The sequence below is a fragment of the Nyctereutes procyonoides genome, unplaced genomic scaffold (assembly GCF_905146905.1).
Source record: "Nyctereutes procyonoides isolate TBG_1078 unplaced genomic scaffold, NYPRO_anot_genome, whole genome shotgun sequence".
NCBI classification, from domain to species: Eukaryota; Metazoa; Chordata; class Mammalia; order Carnivora; family Canidae; genus Nyctereutes; species Nyctereutes procyonoides.
The window spans coordinates 29397495-29424318 of NW_026575140.1; the positions used below are offsets into that span (position 1 = coordinate 29397495).

Here is a 26824-nt window from a genome sequence, read left to right on the forward strand (position 1 = left end):
GCGACACTGCAACACAGACGAACATAGGTGGCCAAGAGGTGAAGCTACTAGATGGATGTCAATTTTTCAAAATATCCACGTGGCCTTTATTCCGATACCACTAATATACACTTCAAATATCCCATAATAACTCTTTATATATAATAAAATCAACATCTCAAATAAACATCCCAAACTCACCACCTACACAGGAATATATTTAAAATTTATATCCTCACTAAGAGAAATACCCTGTAACGCGCGGAACCACACATCTCATCACAACAACAAATACAGTCATTTCCTTATCATGCTCCGTCACCACACTGCCACCATCATGAGTTATATGCTAAGAAGGGTGTACTGTGTGTGTAAACACGTTTATTAGAGGATCTATGAGGCTCTATAATTGATGGATGTTTTGTGAGGCTGTTCAGCGTCCTGTGTACCCTCTGGTGGATTTTGGTATTTTAATTTGCAGTCGTCAACACTCACACACTCCGCGCTCATCTCCTACACTCTTCTCTGCTCATCTCGCGCTCACTCTCTCACGTTCTCCCTCGCTCGCACTCACACACACTTCGGCTGAAATCTGAGGTGGAGGTTTGTGGAATGCTAAGCCTTTCTGGAAGGCACCAGTGGGTGAACCAGAACCTTATCTCATAAGGGATTCTCCTCTCATTTCTAATGATTTTTAGTTACCAAAATATCAGCAAGCAGTTCAGGCCTTCTCAGTGCCTTGTGGTGACAACAGGTTTGAACTGACAGCCCTGGAGCATCCGAGCAGAACGTGGTGGCAGGGAGAGTGAGACTAGTTTCTGTTCTATCACCAGCCACTCTAGAGCAGCAGACTGCTCCAGGCCCTCCAGGACCTGCCAGCTCTGATTTTCTGCAGTCCTGTTCTCCCATGTGACGAGCACACTTCACTGAGAGCAAAATACTAAGAGAGCAGCCTATGACAGCGATGTATCTGTTCCCTGCGCATTATTTTTTCCCTCTGGCAAGTATTTTGGCAAACACCTTGTCTCCAGTGAATAGTGATGCTCTCACATCGAGAGAAGAGCCTCAGTCACTTTTTCTCATTTAAGTGAATCTGAGTCACTTCGTGTAAGTGCATGTGAGGCCAGTCTGCTGTGCTTGCAGCCCTCAGTGTTGTGCGTGCTGCAGGCAGCAGCCAGGGCCATTTATAATTCTAGAATGCAGGTCACATCTGTCATCTCTGAATACACTGCCCAGGTTGGGAACCTCTCTGGCCCCATTTTTGACAAACAGACCCAGCCAAGGCTGTAGAGCTGGTCATCGGCAAGCCTGGGCCAAATGGGAAAACCTGGGGCCTGTCTCTGTGCCTCATGTTTGTCCCTGAGATTGAATCACTTACCACTTGGACTGGAGAGACATGCCTTAACTGGCCTGAGTCTCACCATTGGTGCTGTCATCATGCATGTTTTGTAGGTACCCCAACTGCTCGTCCGCTGGCACCTGAAACCTGTGTGAGAGGAACAGTTCTCAGGAGGCTTGAAGGCAGCAGAGCGGGCCACTGCCTGTCCTTTAGCTCCCTCTTTAGACAGGACCAAACTGAAAGAGACAATCCAGGGCCTGCCTAGGGTTTGGATCCTTAGATCTTGACCGAGAACTGGCACTGCTCTCATGACAGCTATGTTGTGGTCAGGAAGACATGCTGAGGATGGGAAGAAATCATTACAGGGCCAGGCAGCAGGAAATGGCAGGAGTGGAGACGTGTGACAAGGATCCCTGGGACAGTCTGAAGCAAGAACATTCCAGGCAGAGGCTAGGAAGGGGGAACTGGTCTGACTTCCAGGGAACTGGAAGACCGTTATGACTGGGGTGGTGAGGGGCTGGTTGAAGGTGGACAAGGAGGGTCCCAGAAGGGCTGTCAGGACTTGGAGTAATGGGAATTTTAGACTTTAAGAAGATTGCTGGCCATGGAACACCCTAGAGGGGCAAAAGAAGGTCAGTGCTGGTGGCCTGGCCTGGGGCTGCCATGGGGACAACACTGGGCTGAGACTGTTGTGTCAGCAGGACCTGGGGGTTGGTTGGAAACGGAGTGAGGAAAGGAATCAGAAGACCCTTGGTCTTCTCACTTGGCCATCTGCGATTGGGGGATCTGAGGTACCTATGATGTGTCCCAAGTGGAGACTCCCAGGAAGGGGCAGCTAGGAGCCTGGAGCTCAGGAGGGCCTGTGCTGGGGAGGGCTTTGAGATTGTCACAGTGGGATTTTAAAATTGGGAGACTTCTATTTTGTATTGGTTTTGTTTTTTTAAGATTTTTAAATTTATTCATGAAAGACACAGAAGCAGAGACACAGGCAGAGGAGAAGCAGGCTCCCTCTGGGGAGCCTCATGCAGGACTCGGGGATCAGGACCTGAGCCAAAGGCAGATGCTCAACCACTGAGCCACGCAGGTGCCTCTGGATGAAGTCCCTTAAGCATAGGGTGTGGGATGAGCAGAGGCCCTAGGAGTGGGCCCTGGGGAAAGCTGATACTTGGGCACTGAGCAGAGATGGAAGAGCACCCAGGCAGTCTAAGAAGGGACAGCCTGAGTGGCAGGAGGGAAACAAGCATGGGCTGCCTCGGAAGCAAGAGAGGAGCATGGTGAGGTCGGCAGCCGGACCCTGCTCAGAGACGCTGCTGAGAGACCAAGTTGCAGCCAGCGGTTGCTGAGGACAGCGCTGTGGGAGCAGGCTGGGGGAAGAGATGGAAGAGGAGAAAGGAGAGGCAACAATGCCAGACATCTGGTGTCCTGGGAAGGGACACAGGCAGCCTCCCACCACCCTCCAAACCTCCAGGAGCGGGGCTGTAGCCTGAGCTTTCCCTTTGCCAACACTGACCACAGGCACCATGTCCCCCCCCCAGAGACAGGTGGGCAGGAGCATGTAATGTGAAGTAGCTTCTCACCGAAGCAGAGCACCAGAAGAAAATGTGCACAAACTAAGAATGAGGCTTGGTACATGTGCACAGCCTGAACAAGCTGAGTAGGCAGCACGCAGAATGTCACCTCCACCCAGAGGCCCCTGGGGACAATCACTTGTTCTATCCAGTTCTGAGGTTTTATAAATGGAATTGCATAATATGTGGAGTATGAATGCCAGGTGACGACTTTGAATGCCAGGTGAGGAGACAACATTGCAACTAGGCCTGGATAGACCAGGATTGCATCACAATGGTGCAGGAGCTATGCCGAGTCTAACCTCTCTCTGCACGTGTGCCAGGAGGGTCACTTGAAGGGTGGCTCAGCAGTTCTGGACGAATGTGTAATTGCACACACTTTAATCTCCTTTCTTCCTCAAACTCACTAAAATTCTAGTAAAGAGACCAAAACAATGGGAAGAAAACTCTCCAGATTGAGAACAGAAAAGGATAACACCAAAATTTTGGAAGCTGGAGGGCACGCGGACAGCAGTTAACTACCTCAGTAGACATGAGAAAGCTGAGTTCAGAATGGACATCGGGACCAGCCAAGGCCCAACTTGGTTCACACCACCGAATCCTAGGGGGCCCAGCAGCTGGCAGCCTCCTCGCCTCTGCAACAGGGAGGACAGGACACAAGTTGGGGGTGGGGTGACAGTCAAGACCCCTACCTTGGAGCAACTGCCGCTCCCCTACCCTGCAGCCCACAAAGGGTTAGCCTCTGGGGGTGCCACACACGGGTGAGAACTGCAGAAAAACAGGTGTGCCTGCAAATGCTCCCCACGGTGGCCTTCAGGAAGGATACTAGGGAAACACAAGAAAGCCCTGCCCATCCCAATCCCCTGCATTGAAGCACCACTGATGTGCTCTGAGCATCAGTCTGCTCCTGCCCTCCTCCACCCCTGCTCCTAATCAAAGACCTGAGAAAAGCCTTTAGCATGGAAGATAGAAAACCAAACAACAACTTGGAAGAAGCTGACAAGGGAGAAAGAAACAACACACACCTATTAGCCTCTGAGGGGTAACCATGGCCATGAACAGCAGAAGGCTATGAAAAAAGTCCAGGGTAGAAAACGAGCTCTTGAGATGCCTGGGTAGCTCAGTGGTTGAACCCCTCCCTTTGGCCCAGGGTATGATCCTGGAATCCTGGGATCGAGTCCCACATTGGGCTCCCTGCATGGAGCTTGCTTCTCCCTCTGCCTATGTCTCTGCCTGCCTCTCTCTCTCTCTGTGTCTCTCATTAGTAAATAAATAAAATCTTAAAAAAAAAAAAAAAAAAAAACCCTGGGAGCAGAGGAAATTCCACAAGCTTCTAGAAAGAATAACTAGGTCTTGTCACAAGGATGAGGAATCCGAACACCTTCAAATTTCTCAAAGGCAGCCTAGGAGGCTAGAAAATAATACAGCCATGCTGTCAAAAAAAGAGTAATTTCCAATCTAGAATTTCAATCTAGAATCCGATACCCAGCAAAACTATCAGTCAAGTGTGAAGGCGGAATAAAGACGTTTCAGACTGGTGCTGTCCAAAATATGGACCTCCTGTGGCCCCTAGTTCAAAGAGCTATGGTGGGGGTGATGGACTACACCAAGCCATGAAAGAGGAAATGTGGGTTACAGGAAAGAGGTTGTAGGCAGGAGCGAGGCAAATGGGAGTCCCCAAAAGGGTGGCAGAGGAAGAGCTCAGGCTGAGGGCTGTGCACCCGACCAACAGGGCAACCAGCCCATCCTGGAGCCAGGTGACTCAAGAGACAGGCATGCTGAGAACCTGCCACCAACATCCCTCTGCCACTGTAACACTTTGATGCCCAAGTACAGTGCTAAGAGCCTAGCCTTGTCTAGACTTGGCTTAACCATGTAGTGAGGAACCTCTGCTCTCTCTTCTGTCCTGCTGCCCAGATCTTCTGAGGGCCTATTACACCCCAGAGAACTATCTTTTGCTTTGACCTATACCTGAGGGCTAACGGTGGGCGATTTTGTGCCTAGAAGCAGAAACCCAGGCAGCCCACTCATTCTGTGTTTTTGGAGATGTCTAGAACCTGATCTGCCCGGATGCCCTGAGTAAACCCTCATCACCTGACCCACGGACGTCCTGAAAAGAGCTCTTCTGGATGTGTGGCTCCTTTCCCACACACATTCTGAAGTGTCTTAGGTCCCCTGCATACACCCCCTGGTCTCACCTTGGCTCCAGCCGCTCCTTCACCTTGGCAATGGAGCGGACGTAGGGTGTGATCTGCTTGGTGAAAGTGGTCAGATATGCATTCTCTTGCTTCAGCTGGAGAAGGTCATGGAGCTGGGCTGTGGGGGCCAAGGCCAGAGCATTTGGTCTTGTCTTACTGGCTTCAGGTTTTTACTGTCAAGCTGGGCACCACTGAAATATCCCAACTACTTCAGCAATTGCCTCTTAAAGAGCAACCTAAGACTTGTGAAGGCATCCTGCTTACCTCACGTGCATCATTTTGGGGCATTAGTAATTGTGGGGCAAAGTCAAAGACTATGGGGAAGAGCACGGGAGCTTGTATCTGGTTAGTGGGTAACTGACTTCCTGCCCCGCCAGCTTGTGGGTTAGCTCCAGGACAGGGGTGCACCCAGCAGCGGTTTCCTAGGACCTTCGTAAATCTCCTGCTCGTTAGCCACCCGCTGGTAGGATTCCTCCCAAATCTGAAAGAGAAAGTGAGTTGGACGTTACAGATGGCCATGAGTTGGAATTTCCATTGGTGGCATTTCTGTCTTCTAGCGTCTCAAGGCCATAGGGTCCGAACTAGTTCACCCGGTTCTAGGAAGCAGAGACCCAGGATCCAGAGCCTGCCACACTAGTGTCTTCTGGTGGACCAGGCGACGGTCCTCTTCCTCTACCCCTTTCCTGTCTGTGGGTAGCCCATGTATAAGTGGGCAGGCAGAGCTGCAGTGGTGTTCGGTGCCTGGGGAGAGGGGCTTACCTCCTGAAAGACTGCTCTCATCCCCTCCAGGGCCGCGTACTCCGAGGCAATCTGTGCATCCACCTGCAGGGACCTGTGCAGGATGTCTCCCATGATCTCAGCCTTGATGAGTGAGTGGTGCTTGGTGAGGCCCCGGTGCAACTCTTGTACCTGGTCCTTCAGGTTCTGTATCTCTGCCTGCAGGCGCTGTGCACAGAGACCTGGTGAGCGCCTGTGGTTCCTGCAAGGCTGTGTTCACCATGGGGGCCAAGTGGCCAGGAAAGATTCGGCCACTGCACTTTGGTGAGAGGAAGAGGGGGGCAGGGCCTTTCCCAGCCTGCAGGTCTTTGGCCCCACTCACCTGGTAGGAGCCCTCATAGTGGCGGCAGTGCTCTGTGAACGCTGTGTCCTCCCCCTCTGCCAGCAGCACCTTGGTGCTGATGGACCGGTGCAGTGTGGGCTTTTGGACCAGCGACCCCAATGTCTTTCCCACTGGGGAAGGGCGGCTGGGCACCATCAACACCTTGGAGCCTGAGCCTGCTGCTAGCCTGAGGAGAGAGCTACTGTGAATGCAGTGGGGGGGGGGGGGGGAAGGGTCTCCTCCAGGCTCTCAGCCTCTTCCCCCTGGACTGCACACCACAACCACCCAGGAGCTCTAAAGACGCCTCTCTGCAAGGCCCACCGAGACCAAGGATGTCAGCGTGGTATTTTAAAAACTCCCCAGGGACATGTCAGTGTACGGACAAGAGTCCTGGCTGGAGAGTAAACTGTTCACTCACACGTGGGACTTTGGACATTTGGCCTGACGGCCTGTCTCCCTTGACTGGGGCCCTGGGGTCCCTGGCACATACATCCAGCTCAGGCATTTCTCTGAAGTCCTCCGGTGTCTCTGGCTCTCCAGACTGGGGCCCGGGTTATGCCTTATCCTAAGCCACCCCTTCCCTTCAGTCTCTACATGCTGCAGCCTGGTGGTGGAGACTGCAGTGGCCACTGGGGACAGCACCCAGGTCCTTCCCATCCTCTCCTAGCCAGGCTCTGCGTCAGGTCCCTAAGGGACTTCCAGTCTCTGGGGAGGGCGGCAAGCAGCCTGTCCCTGCTGTGAGGGGTACCTGGTGCCACCCCCACACCTCATTCTTATGGCAGGGAGGGCACCCCAGCTGCTCACATGTTGGTGCTGCTCCCAGCACCTGTCACCTGGTGAGGCCCCAGCAGCAGCAGTGGCTCCAGGCAGCGTGCAAACTCAGCGCGGTGGTCACTGGTGATCTGGGCGACAGGAGCAGGTGATGAGGTGGCTGTTTTGGCTGCCTCCCACCCACCCCTCAAGCCCACTCACCCCCCAAGCCCACCCCTTGCACTGCCCCTGTACCTTGCTATTTTGTGCTGGCCGGAGGCGCTGGGGACGGGTGACAATGCCCTGCAGCCTCTCCATCAGCTCCTGCAGCAGGAGGAGGATGCTCAGGCCAGTGTAGGAGTGAGGGGTGGGGGGCAACAGTGAAGCCCAGGGCCCTGAGGGCAAGGCTGTCTTTGGCACTTTACCTGCTGTGCACTGGGGGCTCCAGCCCTTCCCTGGGACCATCCCAGAACCCCACACCACCCCAGCCCCAAACCCCAGAGGAAAGTTGGGAGTGGCCGGACTCCAGTAGACGCTCCACACTTTGGGGGAGTAGAAGCTCATGCTCCTTTTCAGGCTTCGCTGTCCTTTTATTTTATTTTATTTTATTTTAAGATTTATTTATTTATTTATTTATTTATTTATTTATTTATTTATTGAGAGAGAGAGAGAGAGAGAGAGAGAGAGAGAGAGAGGCAGAGACACAGGCAGAGGGAGAAGCAGGCTCCATACAGGGAGCCCAACATGGGACCCGATCCCAGGTCTCCAGGATCACACCCCGGGCTGCAGGCGGCGCTAAACCGCTGTGCCACCGGGGCTGCCCTTCCCTGTCCTTTTATTTATTTATTTATTTTTTCCGCTGTCCTTTTAAAAGGGACACAGCTGCCCCCCAAATGGTTTGCAGATGATGGCATGGAGGAGGGGAAGGTAAGTGCAGAGAGCCCTGGTCCAGCCAAGTGGCAGGCTGCCAAGCCCTGAGGTGGCAGTCTTGAGTGTGCAGGGTGGGCTTCTGGTGGGAAGGGGGGAGACCTCAAGAGCTAGGGGGACTCACATAGCCCAGGTCCAGGAACTCAGCCTTACTGGCCAAACTGAGGAAGGAAGAGCAGATGACCAGGTGGACCTGTGGGAGGGACACCACTCAGTACCTGGCCAGGGGAGGGAGGCCTCCCAGCTGGGGTGCCCAGCCCTGTATCCCTGGTTCCCCTTACCTGCAGTGTGGGCAGTAGAGTGGCCAGGTGGGAGAGCTGGTCCTTGAAGGCCTTGTCCTTCTCTTCATATTGGCTGGGGGCAGGAGGAGTGGGGGGCAGGCAGGCTCATCTCCCAGGGGAGTGCTGCTCACCCCCACATAGTGGGGACCTCAGAAGCCAGAAGTTCCATCTCCCCACCACCTTTGTCCATCCTTCTCCATCACCACTTCCCTGCATCCTGAGTCACCCTGCCCTCCTCACCCAGAGGTCTTGCTCCCCAGGGTGGGGCAGGGTCTGCCCAGGTCCAGGCAGTGAGGTAGGCGTATAGAGCCAAGGCACAGGGGTGGAAACCCCATCACCACTCACCTCTGCACAGCCTGCAGCAACAGCATTTTCTTCTCTGCCAGTTTGTCCTGAGAGGGACAGCCGGCTTCTGACTGGGCATGCACCTGCCGCCTCCCAGCACTCACCCACTCCTGGGTCCTAGCTGCGCAGCTGGTTGGGCTGGCTGTGTCTCTGTCTCTGGCCGCCGCCGTTTCTGGCCTCTTAGCTTTCCCTTCCTGCATCCCACCACCTGAGAGCCCTGGTGCCCTCACCTGAAATGTCACCTCCTGGGGGAAGCCTCCCACCCCTCCCCACTAGCACCACCTGGGGGTGGAATTCATCTGGCCACTGTGCCCAAGTAACCCCTGGAAGTAGTTCTGTGCCTGCTACCCTGCTACACAGTGAACCCCACAAGGCCAGGTTGGGGGGGGGGATTGTGGGTACCAGGTCATGGCTGATGAGGATGCTCAGCCCATGGGGTCCAGTCCCCACTACCCTCACCTGCATGCTGCCGAATAGGGCATGGATGGCGGCCTCCTCCTCCGCTGCACTGCGCCGCACCTCCTCTACCATGGCCTGCAGCAGCGCGATGGCCTCCCGCGTGGCGGTCTGCAGGGCCTTCACGGCCTGGCAACAAGGCGACCTCAGCCAGGCAGGTGCGCACATCCCGGGCTCCCGGCGCGCTGGGTACCCCACGCTCACCAGCACCGCCTGCTCCAGCCGCTCGCAGCCCTGCACGTATGCTGACTCGAGGTCCACGCAGTGCGCCCGGCTCTCCCTGCGGGGAGCCCGCGCATGAGCCCAGCTCACGGCCACCCTAGAGCCCCCTTGCCTCCCGCGCCCTCTACCCACCCCTGCATGTCCCGGAAGCAGCGGATGCACAGCAGCGACTTCTTGTCGGTGGAGAACATGATGTAGGGCTCTGCGTGCAGCGCTGCGGTGGGAGCGCCAGTGAGGGCTCCGGCAGGCCCGCCACAGTCAGGCCCCCGCAGGCCCCACGGGCACGCCACGCCGCACTCACTGCACTTCTGGAGCACGTCGCGGCTGCGCTGGCCCAGGGCCACGATGTCATGGCGCGCGAACATGCGTGCTTGGTGCGTCTCCTCGCGGCAGCGCGCGCACAGTGGCTGCCCACACGTGTTGCAGAAGTACGTGGTCTCCGCATCCTAAGGACGGAGGACCGAGCGCGGCCTCAGCGGGCCCTCGGGCTGCTGGGGAGCCTGAGCCCGCACCAAGCAGTCTCAGCCTGGGGCAGGCACGGCTACAGGTGGCCGTCTCCTGCGAGCCCCACGCTCTAATATACCCCGTTTACAGATGAGAAGAGACAGGGAAGGGGTGGGGACCGAAACAGTTCACCTACAACAAACTTTCTTGCTTGAAGGCTTTCCAAGCCCTCCTTGGCACCCTCAATAGTGGCCAGATGAAAGTGTCCACCCCGGCCACATGGAGTCACACATGGCTGGGAGAGAAAAGGGAACGAGGGTCTATTGTTTCCCTTCCCTAGGCCAGAGCCAGGGTGGGGAGTCCAGGTCTTGGACCGGAGCTGTGACTTTGACCCCAGTAGTGGCTATGAGAGCACAGACCCCAATTCCTTACTTTGGCATTCAAGGCCATTTCCTCCCCTATTCTCCCTACCTTCAGCCCCTAACCTCCTGCTGGTTGTTTCTATCCTGTTAGATCTCACTCATCCCAGCACTTGCCCAGCACACTCCGAACGTTTGTGCCTGCAGCACTGTCCCCCTGAGACTTGGGATACCCAATCTGGCTTCCACAGGTCAGATTCTGGAAGCCCGGCCTCTGCTCCTTGGTCTTTTATAGACTCAAGGGGTGGGCAGGAACACCCCTTCCCAACAGCACATTGTCCTCCCTTCCCCTTGGGCTGCAGGTAGCTGTGGATAGCTCCCCAGGTAGCAGAGGCCCTCAAGGACAGACTCAAGCCAGAGCACTGGACTGCCCTCCCTTGGCCAGGCCTCAATACCACCCTGGGTTGGGGACCAGTAATCGAATGACTTTAAACTCTGCCACTATCTGGCTAGTGTTTCAAGTCACTTATTCTGGACCTCAGTCACCCCACCTGTAAAATGGGGCCCACATTTGGGATGTTTTGGAGAATCCACTGACAGACAACCATCTAAGGACATGTTGGGCACACACTGGGAGCATCAGGATTGTCAAAACTGGCCCCCTTGTTCCAGCCCACCCCCAGCCATCCCTGCCTGCTTAGTGCACTCCAGGTCACAGTTGGCACAGTGCACCACCTCCGTGCCATCCCCTGAGCTGGCCACCAGGAACTGCAGCAGCCGATCCACCGGAGGGAGCCCGCTGGGGCCCTTCACCGCCGTCTGGTGTCTGTGGAGAAGCTGCAGCCAAGATCCAGATGCCCCTTCCCAATGGCTCCCTATCACCATTCCCACCCCCCACATTCCAGGTTGGAACTAAAAATAGGGTGGGGCATCTGCTATAAATAGCTCAGCTAGTGCTCACTCTGACTCTGTCCCTCCCTCTGCCCAGTCCTGGGTGAATCCTGGGGGCTTTGGGGTTGGCAGCCTGGGATGTCAAAGGTAACCCCCCCACCAGCACCCCCTCACTGCATTGCACAAATGTAAGGACGCCACTTGTAACTTGAGCCAACATAACCTGTTTATGTTGACCTAAGACTCAAGGGATCCCTGAAGTGAATTTCTGGGAGCGTTATAACTGCTGTGCTGCTATCCTGTACTGCACCTGTACTGCACCAGCATTGCGACCTGACAGGATCCGGGTTCTAGCCTCCCTCTTGCCTCCTGGCTTTCTATGGAGGGCCTTTGGCCAGTCACTGTGGACCTCCGTGAGCCTGCTCTGTATAATGGGCGGGAGCCCGTGCATTCTAGTGCTGAGGGGTGCGAGCCAGGTGCAGCTGGGAGTCAGAGCCTTGCCGGCCCTGCACCTGTTCCCCAGCCCCACGGAGCCAATCTTCCCAGGGTAGGGTGGGGTGTCCGTTGGGGCTTTGAGGCACTCACTGGCACAGCGGGCAGGCGAGACGACCGTCGGTGGCGCGGCCGCGCAGGCAGCCGGCGCAAAAGTCGTGGAAGCAGTCCAGCAGGCAAGGACGCTCGAACTGTGCGTGGCACAGCGGGCACACCAGCGGGTGGCCGCTCGCGGCGTCCAGGGCACCCAGGCCGTCCAGGGGCGCGAAGATAGCGCCCGACATCTTCTGGGAGAGCTCAGGAAGGCGGCGGACGTGCCCGGTGCGGGGACCGGCTGCGGAGTCCGCCAGCGCCCGGCCACCCTGTCCTCCTCCGCCTGCGCGCGGCTCCCTCTTCTCTACCTGGATCCGACGGGGCATGCAGCGATCGTGGAGCGGGAAGCAGCTAGGCCCGGGCTGGGGTCTGGAGCGTCCAGAGCAGGGAGAAGGGGCAGGGGGCGAGCGGAGGGGTCCTGTGCGGGCGCCCCTCCTCTCCGCACCCCTTCGGTGGTCCTGGAGGTCGGGCTGCAGGACCCGGCAATGCGTCCCGGCCTATCCAACGCCTAACCTCTCCAATTTCCACTTCGCCTTCCTCGCCTCACTCCCACCTCAGGAATTCCCGTCCTGGTGTCCTCTGGGTGACCTGCAGGCGACACCCCTTCCGTGCGGGGCCGCAGCATTGCCCGGGCGTGGTGTCCTGCCCACCCTTTCCAGGCCGGCCGCTGCGCCCAGCTAGGGATCCTGCCGCAGAGCCGAAGGCGGGGCTGGAAAGAAGGGGGCGTGGGTCCGAGGCTAGGACTGGCCCTCGCCCGGGATGATGGAGCCGGGACCCCGACCTCCAGTCCGCAGGAGCGCCGCACGGGGCGGGACCCGACCACCCAGACTCCGGGCTCTCCAGGGGTGCGGAGGCACCCTGGCTGGGCCGGCTCTCTCCCTGCGGACTGGAGTTGGGACGCGAGTGGGTCAGCGGGTCCCCATTTAGTCCTCGGCCAATCCGGGGCGCCAGGGAGCAGCGACCGCCTCTCTGCAGACAGCGGGTGCTGGAGAGAGCGTGGGGGCAGGCGCGGAATCCCAGGCCGGCCCCTGGCTGGTTGGGGTCCCTAGGCCAAGTCACTGACCTCTCAGAGCCCCAGAGCTTGGGTGAGTCAGGGCCGGCCTCTTGGTGCTGCGCCTGAGTTTAATGAAGTGAAACGCGCCTACTAGGCTTCTAAATAATGAAAGCCCCAACCCCCATTACCATCCGAGTTCCCAAAAAGAAAGGCTGGGCGTGGGGCACCTGGAAGGCTCAGAGGTTGAGTGTCTGCCTTCAGCTCAGGTCGTGATCCCAGCGTCCTGGGATCAAGTCAGGCATTAGGTTCCCCACAGGGAGCCTGCTTCTCCCTCTGCCTAGGTCTCTGCCTGTCTCTCATGAATAAATAAATAAAATCTTTTTTAAAAAGGGGCTGGGCTTGGGAGAGAGAGGAGGTTCTGAGCTTTTTCTGGCAGGTCTCCCTCTGCTGTTCTTGGCCTGGCTAGTGCTTGTTTATCCCAGAGTGATTTTCTCCAGAGTGCCTTCCATCCTTATGTCATTATCTGCCTTCTCTGCACGTGTAAACCTGAGCTCTGGGAAAGCAGCCTCTGTCTCTGCATCTCTTGAAATCAGTCAAGCTGAGAGCCTGACCCACAGAAGGTTCTCAGTAAAGTCTTACGAAAAAGTTAGGAGATAATATTCAAGCTGGGTTTTGAAGGATGAATAGGAGTAGGAGTTTGACAGGGAAAGAAAAGTGAATTCTAGATTCACTTGTTCTCTCAAGGGTTCCCAGGTTGCATTCGTGCTCCAAGCAACAGTAACTGTCATAACATAATGGCTAATGTTGGGCCAAGATACTATTCAAAGTTCTTTTTTTTTAATTTTTATTTATTTATGTATGATAGTCACAGAGAGAGAGAGAGAGGCAGAGACACAGGCAGAGGGAGAAGCAGGCTCCATGCACCGGAAGCCCGACGTGGGAATTGATCCTGGGTCTCCAGGATCGCGCCCTGGGCCAAAGGCAGGCGCTAAACCGCTATGCCACCCAGGGATCCCCTCAAAATTCTTTTACTTGTATTAACTCATCTAATCCTGACAACAGCCTTAGAAAGTAGAAAATATTACCCAAGTAAGTGGGAGAGCTGGTATACAAAACTGGAAGGGGCTTTATAAATGAATTATGAGGTAGTTTCCCTCTGGAGGAGCAGTAGGAGATGGATGTTCGTTCCTGATACATGGGCTTATTTCACCCATCCATTCTTGTCTTCATCTGTTACCAGCAGAGCTATAGGCCATGCACATGGGAGGCAACACAGTGGCCAAGGTTAACCAAGTGTACAAATAGACAAATACAATAATGACAGATTGTGCTAAATGCTCCAAAGAAAATAATCAGGATGATGTGAAGGAGGGCAGCCAGGAGAGGTGGAGCTGAGGGCACACTAGGTAATCATGGGCAGGGAGTGGCATGGAGCCTGAGACCTGGCAGGATGAGAAGAAATCAGACACAGGAAAAGCCAGGAAGAATTCATAGCAGAGGGAGCAACAGATGCAAGGTCCCAGAACCTGGGATAAATGTTGAACAAAGCAAAGTAGACCCACCTGTGTGGAGACTCAGGGACTCAGGATTGGTGTGGGGCTGAGGGTGGAGGGGGTAGGGTGAGGGGCATGGGTTTCAGTGTGGGAAGAAGAGTAAGGGGTGGAGTGAGGTCATGGGGGTAAGGGTGGCCTACTTGATTGACATTCTAGACTAGAGATATCTAGGAGGCCACTGGTCGTATGTCTCAGGAGTCCAGGGAGGGGTAGAGGCTGCACACACAGGCATGGCAAATTGTATTTCAAGGCATGATCTTGGGTCATACCAAAGATCAAGTGCATATAAAGATGAGGGGAACTCTGTGCCCTTCAGCCCATCAAGTCCAGGGAAGAGGAAGGAGCAGCAAGGGGATGGAGAAGGAGTGGCCAGTGCGGTGGGAAGAGAACCAGGAGAGCCCCAGGTCCTGGGTCCCAGGGAAGAAAGGTCAGCAAGGAAGAGGGAGTGATCTACAGTATCTGATGCTGCTAAGGAAGCAGGAAGAGGAGGATGGAAACCCGACCCCAGTCTAAGACTGGTGGACATCACAAGAGACCTTGATGAGAGCTGTTCCCAGTGCTGGGGGCAAAGGCCTGACCAGTGTAGGTTCAACAGACAAAGGGAGGACAGTGCACAGAGGCAACTCTCCCAAGAAAATTGGTGTAAAGAGACTGTCTTAGGTTATTCAGGCTGCTGTCACAAAATGCCACAGACTGGGTGGCTTTAACAGCAGAAATTTCTCACCATTCTAGGGCTGGAAGTCCAAGATTGAGGTACAGTCAGATTTGGCTCCTGAGGAGAGACCACCGCCCTCTTCGTGGTTTGTAAGTCAGCCATGTTCTCACTGTGTCCTCACACAGTGGAGAGAGTCAGATCTCAGATCTACTTTATTTATGCATTTAATTAATTAAGTAATCTCTATACCCAATGTGAGGCTTGAATTCAAGACCTGGGTGGGGGTCAGGAGTCCCCCTCTCCATGGACTGAGCCAGGCCCTCCTCAGGTCCATTTTTCCAGTATGCGGGTGCCAATCCCATCATGGAGCCCCACCCTCATCTAAACCTAATCAATCACCAAAGGCCCTGCCTCCTCATACCATCACTTTGGGCACTGGGGCTTCCACTCTGAATTTTAGGAGGATGCATTCAGTCCATTGCAGGGAGGAAAGAGAAGGGCTGGTAACTGATGGGAATATTAGGAGGTCAAGAGATTGTTTTTTTTTTTTTTTTTAAGATAGACGTTATTAAAAAATGGTAAATCCCCAAGTGTCAGGCTGGTCTCAGATGGGATCAAGGGGTGGGGTGGGGATGGGGGGGTGCTTTGATATTTCTGGGTGGTTAGAAGTGGAGGTGGAAGTGTCTGAATATTCTCTTTGAATTGCTTCTGTTTCCAAAGAAAAAGCAATGTAAGTCATCAGCTGAGAGGGAGGCTGGGGAAAGATGGGCTGGTAATTTGACCAGAGTTGGGAAATACTCACTTAGGAGAGGATGGTTAGGATTGTCAGGCAGCCCCAAGGGCTTGCTGGGGTTAGGGGTTGTATCGGCGAGGAGAAAGCACACCAATTTTTTAATAGAATTTAATGTAAAGGATTGTTAACTAGGCATAAGGACTGGCAAAGTACGTATTGGAAGGGGTAAAATAGGAGCAGTACCAACGGTAGGAAGTAGCTACCACTTCTAAGGCGGTTTTAGTAAAATGTAGATGCTTAAAGAAGGGGCCCCAGGGAGCTGGTATCTTAGGATGGGAGGTGTGCTGCTGGGTTGGGCTGGGGTCTCTGGGTAGAAGAAAATGAAGCTGGTTCAACAGGTTTTGGATTAATTGTAAAGTAGATTCAACTACTATTTCTGGAATGTTCCATCCAACTTCCTTTTTTCCCCCCATCCAACTTCCATTACCAGGATGAAGAAGCAAAAGTGGGTGACATTGACAGAAGAGGAACACACGGGAAGCAAACAGGATGAGGTCTTTCCACCCCTGCAGTCTCCCCTCCAGCTCCCCATTGAAAGAACTTACCCAGCAGCAGCTGGCAAAGCACGAATGGGGTTTGCAGTCAAGAATGCCAGGATGGGTTTGGTACTTGGTCAACTGGCACCATATGCTGGAGTTTAAACCTAGACCAGTCAGAGCTGTGTGTTTCTGGGATTGGATTCCTGCCAGATGACAGTGCAGCCAGGTGAGGGGAGTGCTGGACGCACATGCAACTGCGTGATTACAGCAAAGGACCCCAGGATGTAACTGGAAAGGACAAGAGGGGGTGAGAGTGGGAGGAAGGCAGTCCCAGCAATGGATGCTAGGCCTGGGACGAAGACCCTAGCTACTCAACCTGCGGTACACAGAATGCCACCTGCAGCAGCACATCTACTGGGAGCTTGTGAGAAATGCAGAATCTCAAGCCCCTGAGACCCACTGACTTGGAATTTGCATTTTGGACAGATCCCCAGGGGATTCCTGTCGACCTGCCAGTTTGAGAAGCGCTGGCATGAGAGGTTTGGAGCTGGGAACCTGGAAGGAAGGAGCTGGAAAGCTGGCGGGGGGGGGGGGGGGGCGATCGGAGGGTGGGCGGCTTGCATTCGAGATGGCCATGGGGTCAAACGGGAGAGTGCCCCGGATTGCAGCAAAGAAGGCTAGCCCTGGGAGGTAGGGCCCTGGGCACCAGCTTCAAGGCTGGGCTCCACTCGGGCATTAGCATCCCAGGACCAGAAAGGGATGCTCACCTCCCCCAAGTTGGTGGGTTCCACTCCCCCAAGTTGGTGGGTTCCACTCCCATCCCCCCAGCTGGCGAACTTCCCTATTTCTTTTCTTTTTCCAAAACTTTCCAAAGTAGAGCGAACCCCTTCCTTTCTCTTTGGGCTCGTCTAGGCAGTCTAGCGCCCCCCCTCCGATAGCAGTGGGACAGGCCACCCAGCCTCCTTCCTCCCTTCCGCTCCCCGCCCCGCCCCCCCCACCCCCAGGCTTACCACGAGACGGGCTTCGCACTCAGGCAAAAGCAATCGCTCCCCGATCGTACAGAACACGGCGACCCGGCAGCGGCCGAGGGGCGTGGCCGAGCGATTGGTACGGCCTGAGCCGTGCGTGCTCTGCGCGCTGCGGGCCCTTTGCGTCTGCGTAGTGCGCCCACCTCCCTTTCTGCCTCCGCTGCCGCCATGGCGCCCGTGGTTAGTATGGCTCCGCGCGAGGCCTCGGCTCTGGGGCAGGCACGTGGGCCGCGCTGGCCCGGCTCCTGCTCGGCCCGCACGGGACGGCGCTCTGCAGAGTCCGGCCGGGGCTGGGCTGGCAGGCCGGCAGGAGCGGGCCGGGGCCGCCCGCGGGCCCAGCACGTTGTGGGCGAGGAGGCCGCGGCCTGGGGCGCGAGAGGAGACCCGCAGCTCTCTGCGTCCGTGGCGCGGTCTCGGGCCTCTGTCTGCGGCTGGCGGGGAGCTGGAGCGCCCGGGCTGCGGCCTCGGCCGGCCAGGGCCTCCGGGAGCGTGGCCGGCGTGAGGCAGTCAGCGTCCGGGCCCGGTTACCCGGGCGGAGGGCGGGGAGGCGGGAGGGGACCTGGCAGTCTCGGGGGCCGCGCATCCGGGGAGCCCGAGGCCGGTGCGAAGGTGGCTTGGCCGGCTTGTTTCAGGGAGAGGCTTGGTTGGAGGACCCTCGTAGCGTCCGTGGAGGAAGCTAGTCCTTGGGGCGCACCTGCACGGGCCCCTTGTGGTCTGGGGCGAGGCCCAGCTCCGTGGAGCCCCGGCCGGGGCGGGGGGCGGGGGGGCCCGGCGGTCGGGCGCCCTCATGTCATTCCGCCTGCAGCTCGTTTCCCGGCTTTTTGTTGGGACAGCCTTGTTAACATTTTTGGTTCACCTGACTCCTTGTGGCCAAGCACGCTTTGAACGCCTCTGCGCATTTGTGGGTCTTTGGTTTAAAACCTCGGTGGGAGGTAAGGAGCCCCTCGCGGGCAGGTGTTTTACTAGCTGGTGGTGTATGTCCCGGGCTAGGCCTCAAAGCAACTCTTTTGATTGTTCCTGGGAAGAGACGTCTTGAAGACAGGTCCCTGATGTTTGCAGTAGCTGAATGTTTGAAAGGTTGACCCGGTCAAGTTTGAGATGAAGTTCTCTTCAACAGGGAGGGAGACCAGATGTGTTTTTGGGGAAAACACTTTTTTTTTCTTCTTTTTTTAAGGCTTTTTAGAGTGGAAGTAGAAGTGAATAAGGGAAGGTGGTACATTTTAATTTTTTTTATTTTAGTGGTGGTGCAGTTTTACAGGGAGAAGACGAATCCAGGCTTTGTGAGAGTTCAAGGCACTGGATCCTGTAGGATGTCCTCAGACCGATGGTTTAAATCAAAACCCGGACATTGACAGTTGTGTCAGTTAGAACCTAAGTTTTAGCCTTATCTGGTCCCAGCTGGGGTGGAGGTGTCCCTGGGATGGGCAGTTCCCATTGCGGTTTTTGAGGAAAGGTAGGTGAGATAGGATTAAGGGAGAACAGCGTACTGTTTCAGGTGTGCAGGGCATTTGTATGCTTGCCCTGATTCTGGATTCAAGAGTGCTATTTCTTGAAACCTCATTTTGGAAGTTTTATGGTAAATAAAAGGAAATGTTCCTTTTATTGTGGTTCGTAAGACCTTCATGCCCATAGAGACTGGGGAGGCTGGAAAGTGTAAAGAGCGCTAGAATGATGTCCCTTTCACAAGGGCATGACTCCTGGGCTCTCAGCTTGTAGGAAGTATCCTGGGTATTACCCCTGGACGCTCTTGGGCAGAGCACAGAGTGTCCTGGCAAGTCTCTTGGCTACCCTGTGAGGGAGCACTACTCCACCGGCTTTGCATTTGTATGGGCTTTTGCATCTCAGGCATTTTTGGTTTTGTTAACTTTTTGGTGGTTGGGGGGAGTGGGGGACTGGTGGTGCCTTCATCTGGTTATCATTTGTGTACCTAGAAAAAGCTTGTGGCGAAGGGGGGTAAAAAAAAGAAGCAAGTTCTGAAGTTTACCCTTGATTGCACCCACCCGGTAGAAGATGGAATCATGGATGCTGCCAATTTTGTAAGTTACTCCCTTGATGCCACTCAAGACAGTAATGAACCTTCTGGGATGTTGCTGAGAAAACCTATGGGAGCGCATTTCTGTTCTCAGGCTTATAGGGTAACCCTGCAGTTCTGGCTCAGCGTGCAACCTTGGAACGTGGGGTCTGGTTATTTTTCTCTGAATCTTACTTTCTCTTCTATGTATTGGTGGGGAATAAACATCAGTGCCAGAGACCTTCATATCTCAGTGTCTTCTCTCTCTTTCCTTTTGTTTCCAAAAACTTTTTTACTTAAAAGGTCCTGAGAAATCACAAACTCGACTGGAGCCAGTGCCCACCTCACATATGTGTTTTAAGCATGAGCATTGGGCCCTGGTCCTCATGGTACAAGGGGTTGCTTCCACAGGGGCCTGACTGCTGGGCTGTGGAGTACTGGACAGATGGCAGCGTATCTTCAAGCTTCCCAATTTATTGGGCATCAGAGCTGCAGTGTTTATGTTAAATATCCGCTTGCTGACTTGTAATTGGCACTTGTTTTTTCCATACCCTGCTCTGTACTGATATTTTGTCCCTATATTTGGCATAATTTCCTAATATTCTATTTCACTTATATCTAGAAAAATTAACCTCATGGCCACATTTTGACTTTGCAGCGTGGTTTTGGCAGTTTACTCTTCTTGTTCAGTAGCCATGCATGGGGGATTCAGACTTGTGCAGATCCTCCTAACCTCAGATTTGCTCCTTCTTGCCAAAATAATATCATTGCAATGAGAATAATTTTCAGGTGAAAAAACCTAGACTCAGCCTATGGCGATTAATTACATTGAATGGAACTCCAGTAACCTCTTGTGTGTCACTTTTTCAGTGGCCTCTTTTCCTCCTCACCTCTGGATTCTTCCATTTCTTTCTTTTTTTTTTTTTTTTTTTTTTAGATTTTATTTATTCATGAGAGACACACACACACACAGAGAAGCAGAGACACAGGCAGAGGGAGAAGCAGGCTCCATGCAGGGAGCCTGATGTGGGACTCAATCCCAGGTCTCAAGGATCACACCCTGGGCTGAAGGCGGCACTAAACCGCTGAGCCACCCGGGCTGCCCGGCTTCTTCCATTTCATGTCTGTGACAGCCCTGCCCTGGTGTCCTTTCCCTCTCCCTTCTCTACACTCTCCTGTATATGTGATTGTCTTTCCTTCTAGAATCCTCCTTAGGATAAAAAAACTTGAGTCATTTATGAGATGTCAAAGTCAAGATTTTTTTTTTTTAAGATTTTATTTATTCACGAGAGACATAGAGAGAGAGGCAGGCTCCATGCAGGGAGAGAGAGAGAGAGAGAGAGAGAGAGAGGCAGAGGCAGGCTCCATGCAGGGAGCCCGATGTGGGACTCGATCCCGGGTCTCCAGGATCAGGCTCTGGGCCAAAGGCTGTGCTAAACCGCTGAGCCACCCGGGCTGCCCCAAAGTCAAGATTTCTGACCTAGTCACTCTACTCTGTCTTCGGTTAACTTACTGGTGTATTGGAGTTTTTGTTTTTTTGTTTGTTTGTTTTTAAAGATTTTATTTATTCATGAGAGACACAGAGAGGCAGAGACATAGGCAGAGAAAGAGAAGCAGCAGGCTCCATGCAGAGCCTGACATGGGACTGATCCTGCGACTTCGGGACCACGCCTTGGGCCAAAGGCTCAACCCGGGAGCCACCCAGGCATCCCTGTTATTTTGTTTTTTTTTTTTTTTGTTTTTTTTTTAAACATTTTATTTATTTATTTATTCATGAGAGACACAGAGACAGAGGCAGAGACATAGGCAGAGAGAGAAGCAGGCTCCATGCAAGGAGCCCGACGTGGGACTTGATCCCGGACTCCAGGATCAGGACCTGAGCCAAAGGCAGACACTCAACCTCCGAGCCATCCAGGTGTTCCTTTTTTTTGTTTGTTTTTTAACTAAAAATTTTTTGGGACACCAGAGTGGCTCAGCAGTTGCACATCTGCCTTTGGCTCAAGGCATGATCGCGGAATTCTGGGATCCAGTCCTGCATCCCATCCAGTCCAGCGTTGGGCTCCCTACTCAGCAGGGAACCTGCTTCTCCCTTTGCCTATGTGTCAGCCTCTCTGTGTCTCTCACAAATAAGTAAATAAATATAATCTTTAACAACAACCACAAAATAAAAGATTTATCTATTATTTTTAAATCTTTTTTTTTTAATTTTTATTTATTTTATGATAGTCACACACACACACACAGAGGCAGAGACATAGGCAGAGGGAGAAGCAGGCTCCATGCACCAGGAGCCCGACATGGGATTCGATCCAGGGTCTCCAGGATCGTGCCCTGGGCCAAAGGCAGGCGCTAAACCGTTGCTGCACCATCCAGGGATCCCATCTATTATTTTTAAAGGTTTTATTTATTTGAGAGAGAGTGACTTGTACAAGTAGGGGGAGGGGCAGAGGGAGAAGCAGGTTCTCTGCTGAGCAGGGAGCTTGATGTGGGGCTTGATCCCAGGACCCCCGAGATCATGACAGGAGCCAAAGGCAACCACTCAAACAACTCAGCCACTCAGATTTATTTATTTAAAAACAAATGTATTTAGGGACACTGGCTGGCTCAGCGATTGAGCGTCTGCTTTGGGCTCAGGGTGTGATCCCAGAATGCCTGGATTGAGTCACGCATCGGGCTCCCTGCATGGAGCCTGCTTCTCCCTCTGCCTATGTCTTTGTCTCTGTCTCTGTGTCTCTCATAAATAAATAAAATCTTTTTTAAAAATTGTATTTATTTGAGAGGTAGTAAGAGAGCACAAGTGGGGGAGGGGCAGAGGGAGATGGAGGAGCAGACTACACTGAGCATGGAGCCCCAGGAGCCCCATGTGGGGCTCCATCCAAGGACCCTGAGATCACAACCTGAGCCAAGTCAGACATTTGACCAGCTGAGCCACCCAGGTACCCCAAGATTGATTTATTTTAGAGAGGAGAATGAGAGAAAGCCTGTGTGTACTTGGGCTATGCCAGCATGCTGAGGGGAGGGGTAGCAGAAGAGGGAGAGTCCCAAGTGAGGCTCCGTCTAAGGACCCTGAGATCACAACCTCAGTGGAAACCAAGAGTTGGATGCTCAACTGACTGTGCCACCCAGGTGCCCCTATTTTTTTTTCCTTGAGAGAGCATGTGTGTTTGTGTGAGAGAGAGAGAGAGAATCCTCAAGCCAATTCCCTGCTGAGTGAGTGTGTGTGTGAGAGAGAATCCTCAAGCCAATTCCCTGCTGAGTGTGGAACCCAACTGGGGGCTCAATCTCATGACCCTGAGATCCTGAATGACATGAGTTGCAGAGTCTGATGCTTAACTGAGCCACCCACATGCCCCGGGTAATGGGAGTTTTCAAATAGAGGATTGTAGGGGTTTAGAGCTGAAAGGGACTTCATATCATTGCAACATCAAGAGAACCGGTCCTTTTATTTTTATCTTACTAATTTGAAGATTTTATTTATTCATGAGAGACCCAGGGAGAGACAGGCAGAGACACAGGCAGAGGGAGAAGTAGGCTCCATGCCAGGAGCCTGATGTGGGACTCGATCCCAGGACCCCGGGATCGCGCCCTGAGCCAAAGGAAGATGCTCAACCTTTGAGCCACCCAGGCGCCCCTTATTATTCATTTTTTTAAAGAAGTAAGCTCTGTGTCCAATGTTGGGAACCCATGACCCTGAGACCAAAAGTTGCAGGCTCCACCAACTGAGCCAGCCAGGTGCCCCCAGAGCCCTATTGACAGAGATCCCCTGATTCCCTCAGAGATGGATGACCTGTCCAGGCTTCCATGGGGGACTAGAGTCTCTGGGCTTCTGCCTTCCTGTGCCCTACACGGGGCCCCTGAGCTGATGAAGAGCTGTTGGTCTCTGTATGTTTTGCTTCTTGAATTAGGTTGAAGACTTCTTCCTCTGATGGTACTGACAACAGTGCTTTATACTAAATTCTTAGGGTCAGGAACTGTAGGTACTTTGTAACAGCTTGGCCCTCCTTTTCCTGTCTTCTCTTTACTTTTGACTTCTCAGGCAAGCCTTTTGTATGGAGGCACATTTGACCTGGTGTGGAAATGCTGGGATGTTTTCATGTTCTAATTGTTCTTAGATTTCAGACCTGGTATTAATAGCTGAAGATTTGCTATATAGTTTTTAAAAGACTGAGCATTTAAAAAACTTTGCTCAGTGTTAGGAGTATAAAAACATTCTGCTAAGGAGTGGGTGAAGCTGTCACTTCACTAATTGATCAATTTGACAATTTCCACAGGAGCAGTTTCTTCAAGAGAGAATCAAAGTGAATGGAAAAGCTGGGAATCTCGGTGGAGGGGTTGTAACCATCGAAAGAAGCAAGAGCAAAATTACTGTAACTTCTGAGGTGCCTTTTTCCAAAAGGTATGGGACAGATGAGAGTGACCTGCCAGCACCCTAGCACGGAGTCCTGCCTCCACTCCATGGGAATATTACTACCCCAGAGTCCATTGTGTTTTCCTCCTGCAGCTTTTAATTCCTAGAACCAGGGCCTAGTGCAAGGAGGCAGTGAATGAAAGAATGTTATTTCGGGGGTTAAAAGCATTCAATTTTTGATAGTTTTAAAAATTTGGTTTTTCATAGGCTCAGTAGAGATGCTCAGACTTGCTTAAATGGTATTAAGAGGGAGAATATTGCTTTTTTTGCCTCTAGATCACAGTGAGGAGCTTTCATTTTTATTGAAGTATGGTTGACATATAGTGTTGTATTAGTTTTAGGTGTATAGTCTAGTGATAGGACGATTCTCTACATTATTCAGAATTCACCTCGAAAGTATGCCTTCATTTTTAATTATTTTTTTCCCTGTAAGTGCTAGTATTGTTAGATGAGGATTCAGATCTATCAGTTTAGACTGAAGCCATCCTTTTCATTCCTGTGGCCCCATTTTTTAATTCAGAGATCCCAGTTCACTTACCCTGCAGTATTACGCAGTGGTTTTAAGGGATTGGACCTGTTTAGACCTGGCTGCTAGCCCAGAGCCAGCATACCCTTAGGAACATTCAATCAGACTCAGTCAGGTAGTGGGAAATTTGAAGGTGTGTTAGGTCAGGTTCAGTATAGTTCAGCCTTTGCTTTTAGTTTTAGTTATTACCAGTCAAAAAGAGACTTCCTATTCTTCCTGGCTTGAGTTCTTTTATTCGTGGAGAAGGAGATCTGATACCAAGAGACACTGGTGCAACTGTGGGGTCTCTCTGGTGCACAAAGCTTGTAGCTCCCTGGGCTTTCACAGAGCTCGTGGGAGAGATGCTGTGATCCTCTGTGACCTGTTTCCACACTTAACCAGACTGGCCTGAGAATGGCTCCTAACACCCTCTGCCTCTGTGTTCACAGATCGCCTGTTTGTCCCCAGTGCAGGAGGTCTAGAGCCTTCATCTTCATCACTTTCCTCTCTTGAGAACAGTAGCTTTCCTGTCTTGTAGCATTCTAGGTATTCCGACTCCAGGGCTTTTTCTTGTCTCTGAACTTCTGTAGCTTTTTATCTCCTTTCCCAACATTCTATTACGAAAATTTTTAAACCACCTGAACTTTTGAATTAACCACTTACCTGAATACAATATGGTAGAAATAATAAATGCTAAAAAAAGAATACTTTTATTTTTTATTTTTATTTTTTTAAAGATTTTATTTATTCATGAGATACACAGAGAAAGGCAGACACATAGGCAGAGGGAGAATCAGGCTTCCTATGGGGAGTCTGATGTGGGACTCGATCCCAAGATCCCAGGATCACAACCTGAGCCAAAGGCAGACGTTCAACCACTGAGCCACCCAGGGACCCCAGAAAAGAATACTTTTTATTTTAAAAAATTATTTATTTATTTGAGAGAGAAAGCGTGAGCACAAGCAGGGAGAGAGGACAGGAGAAGCAAACTCTTCTCTGAGCAGGAAGCCTAATGTGGGGCTCGATCCCAGGCCCCTGGGGTCATGACCCAAGCTAAAGGTAGATGTCCAACCGACTGAGCCACCTAGGTGCCCCAAAAGAATACTTTTTAGATGGAACGACCCAATCGATTTATTTTTATGTAGGGAAAAGTGGATAGAATTGAGCTGAGATCTTCATATCTTTGTGAAGATTGCTCTGTTGACGTAAGTAACACTTGAACGATACTCATTTCTTGGAGATGGGGAGTCTATTGATTCGTTAATATTTTTAGGTCCTTGTTAATAAGCCAGTTTGCCTGTGCATCTCCTTTAGTCCCTGTAACCTTCAGAAGAGATGGTAAGTATCAGGAGTCTCAGTTCATAGAGGGAGAAACTGAGGTTTGGAAAGGTTGATTTTTCCCAGCAGTGAGTTGGCTTGGTGTTCTATTCCCTCTTCTCTTTATGGGTTTGAGAAGATGCCCCAGGGCCTCATAAGTAAACAAGTGAGAGAAGAAACAAGATTGTAGTCTTTGTGTAGTTGGGTTGTTGAGCACAGAAGCCAGTTGCTGCCTTTATATAAATAGTTTTCTAAGCAGTTTGCTGTGGTGACTGCTTATCTGTCTCGCAGACCACGGCAGCCCGATGGAGACTGTGTGCTCACTTGCAGAGCTGCAGCAAGGGTAGTGACAGGGTAACGTCCTTTCTCCCACGAGTTGGGTGGTGGGTGCCACATAGCAGGAGTGAGTGTATATGGCAGCCCTAAGAAACAATCCCGATCGTCTGAACAACCTCAAAAGGAGGCTGGAATCCATGAGGTGTGATGTATGGGAAGTACTTTGGAGCTCAGAAACCCAGTGATTTCTCAGTAGAAAGATATTAAGATCATGTGCTTAATTATTAAGTTACTACCACCATACTTTTCACCTGTAGTCACTAAAAACCACTTCAGAGATGTTTTGCTGTGGGTTTTTTTTTTTTTTTTTTTAAGATTTTATTTATTTATTAGAGAGCATGAGCAGGGGGAGGGAGAAGCAGACCTCCCACTGAGCAGGGAGCCCGATATAGGCCTTAATCCCAGAACCCTGGGTACATGACATGATCTGAAGGCAGACGCCCAACTGACAGCCACCCAGGTGCTCTGTTTTACTGTGTTTAATGGACAACTGTAACATCTACTGCTCTGTTCTCATTTTTATTGCCAGTTTAGATGACACGTGGCTAATACCTTTGGCCTTATCTTTGCTGTTTTTGAATGGTGGGAAAACACCCAGAATTGTCATGATTTGAATGCATGGGTCTCATAAAAGGTATAGTATTTGAGAATGCCAGGAAGCCCTGTGGTGGAGTTCTCAAGTGTTCTTTCTCTGCAGGTATTTGAAATATCTCACCAAAAAATATTTGAAGAAGAATAATCTCCGTGACTGGTTGCGCGTAGTTGCTAACAGCAAAGAGAGTTACGAGTTGCGTTACTTCCAGATTAACCAGGACGAGGAAGAGGAGGAAGATGAGGATTAAAACTCATTTATCTCAAATATTTTGTATGAGTTCTTGAATAAAACTTGGAAACCCAAAATTGTGGTTTTCCTTGTATCTCTGCAGTGTGGATCGAACAGAAAATTGGAGATCATATAGTAAAAGGGCTTCACTTGGGCTACCACCCACTGATTTGTAATTAGACTTTTTTTCCTGCTTGAAAATTATAGTTATTTGTGATAAGAATACCAAGATAGAAGGAAGCTCCTTTAAGGGAACTGCCAGTGATTTGCCCTGAAGCAGGCAATAAGGGTGTGGAAATGTCTGTGCTTCAGTTGGTCACTATTTTACTTCAAATAGTGTGACAGTTTTTATCTAGTGCTTTTCTCAAAGATTGAGGTATACAAACATCAGGACTTGTAGTTCCCAGAGCAAAACAACCAGTGACTCCTTTGAGGTTCTCTTGCAGGAAAAAGGCAGTGTTGATAAAAACGGCAGGGTT

The 26824-nt window shown here is 52.2% G+C and overlaps 2 protein-coding genes across 9 annotated transcripts; one reads left to right on the top strand and one right to left on the bottom strand.

The window, feature by feature from the left end:
* Window positions 1–595: 595 nt before the first annotated feature.
* On the bottom strand, window positions 596–12775 carry RNF207 (ring finger protein 207). 8 transcript variants are annotated; one of them, XM_055305740.1, is made up of 16 exons: window positions 11444–12292; window positions 10661–10793; window positions 9466–9610; window positions 9297–9378; window positions 9147–9222; window positions 8946–9071; window positions 8487–8533; window positions 8142–8214; window positions 7985–8053; window positions 7189–7257; window positions 6988–7085; window positions 6184–6370; window positions 5844–6029; window positions 5514–5565; window positions 5085–5202; window positions 598–1465 (listed from the first exon to the last, which is right to left on the bottom strand). In XM_055305740.1, exons 1-16 carry the CDS (start codon window positions 11767–11769, stop codon window positions 1381–1383), a joined length of 1872 nt encoding a protein of 623 aa, XP_055161715.1. In that variant the 5' UTR covers window positions 11770–12292; the 3' UTR covers window positions 598–1380. The 8 variants fall into 8 exon arrangements, 5 of the variants coding, with proteins under 5 accessions (XP_055161711.1, XP_055161713.1, XP_055161710.1 ...); XM_055305736.1 differs by adding an exon at window positions 12665–12775 and having other exon boundaries at window positions 596–1465; window positions 8946–9222; window positions 9297–9610; window positions 11444–12152; XM_055305738.1 differs by having other exon boundaries at window positions 596–1465; window positions 8946–9222; window positions 11444–12293.
* Window positions 12776–17045: 4270 nt separating this feature from the next.
* On the top strand, window positions 17046–26422 carry RPL22 (ribosomal protein L22). The gene is made up of 4 exons (XM_055306351.1): window positions 17046–17125; window positions 18877–18981; window positions 23228–23352; window positions 26220–26422. The coding sequence occupies exons 1-4, from the start codon at window positions 17114–17116 to the stop codon at window positions 26362–26364; spliced, it is 387 nt and encodes a 128-aa protein (XP_055162326.1). The 5' UTR covers window positions 17046–17113; the 3' UTR covers window positions 26365–26422.
* The last annotated feature ends 402 nt before the right edge of the window (window positions 26423–26824 follow it).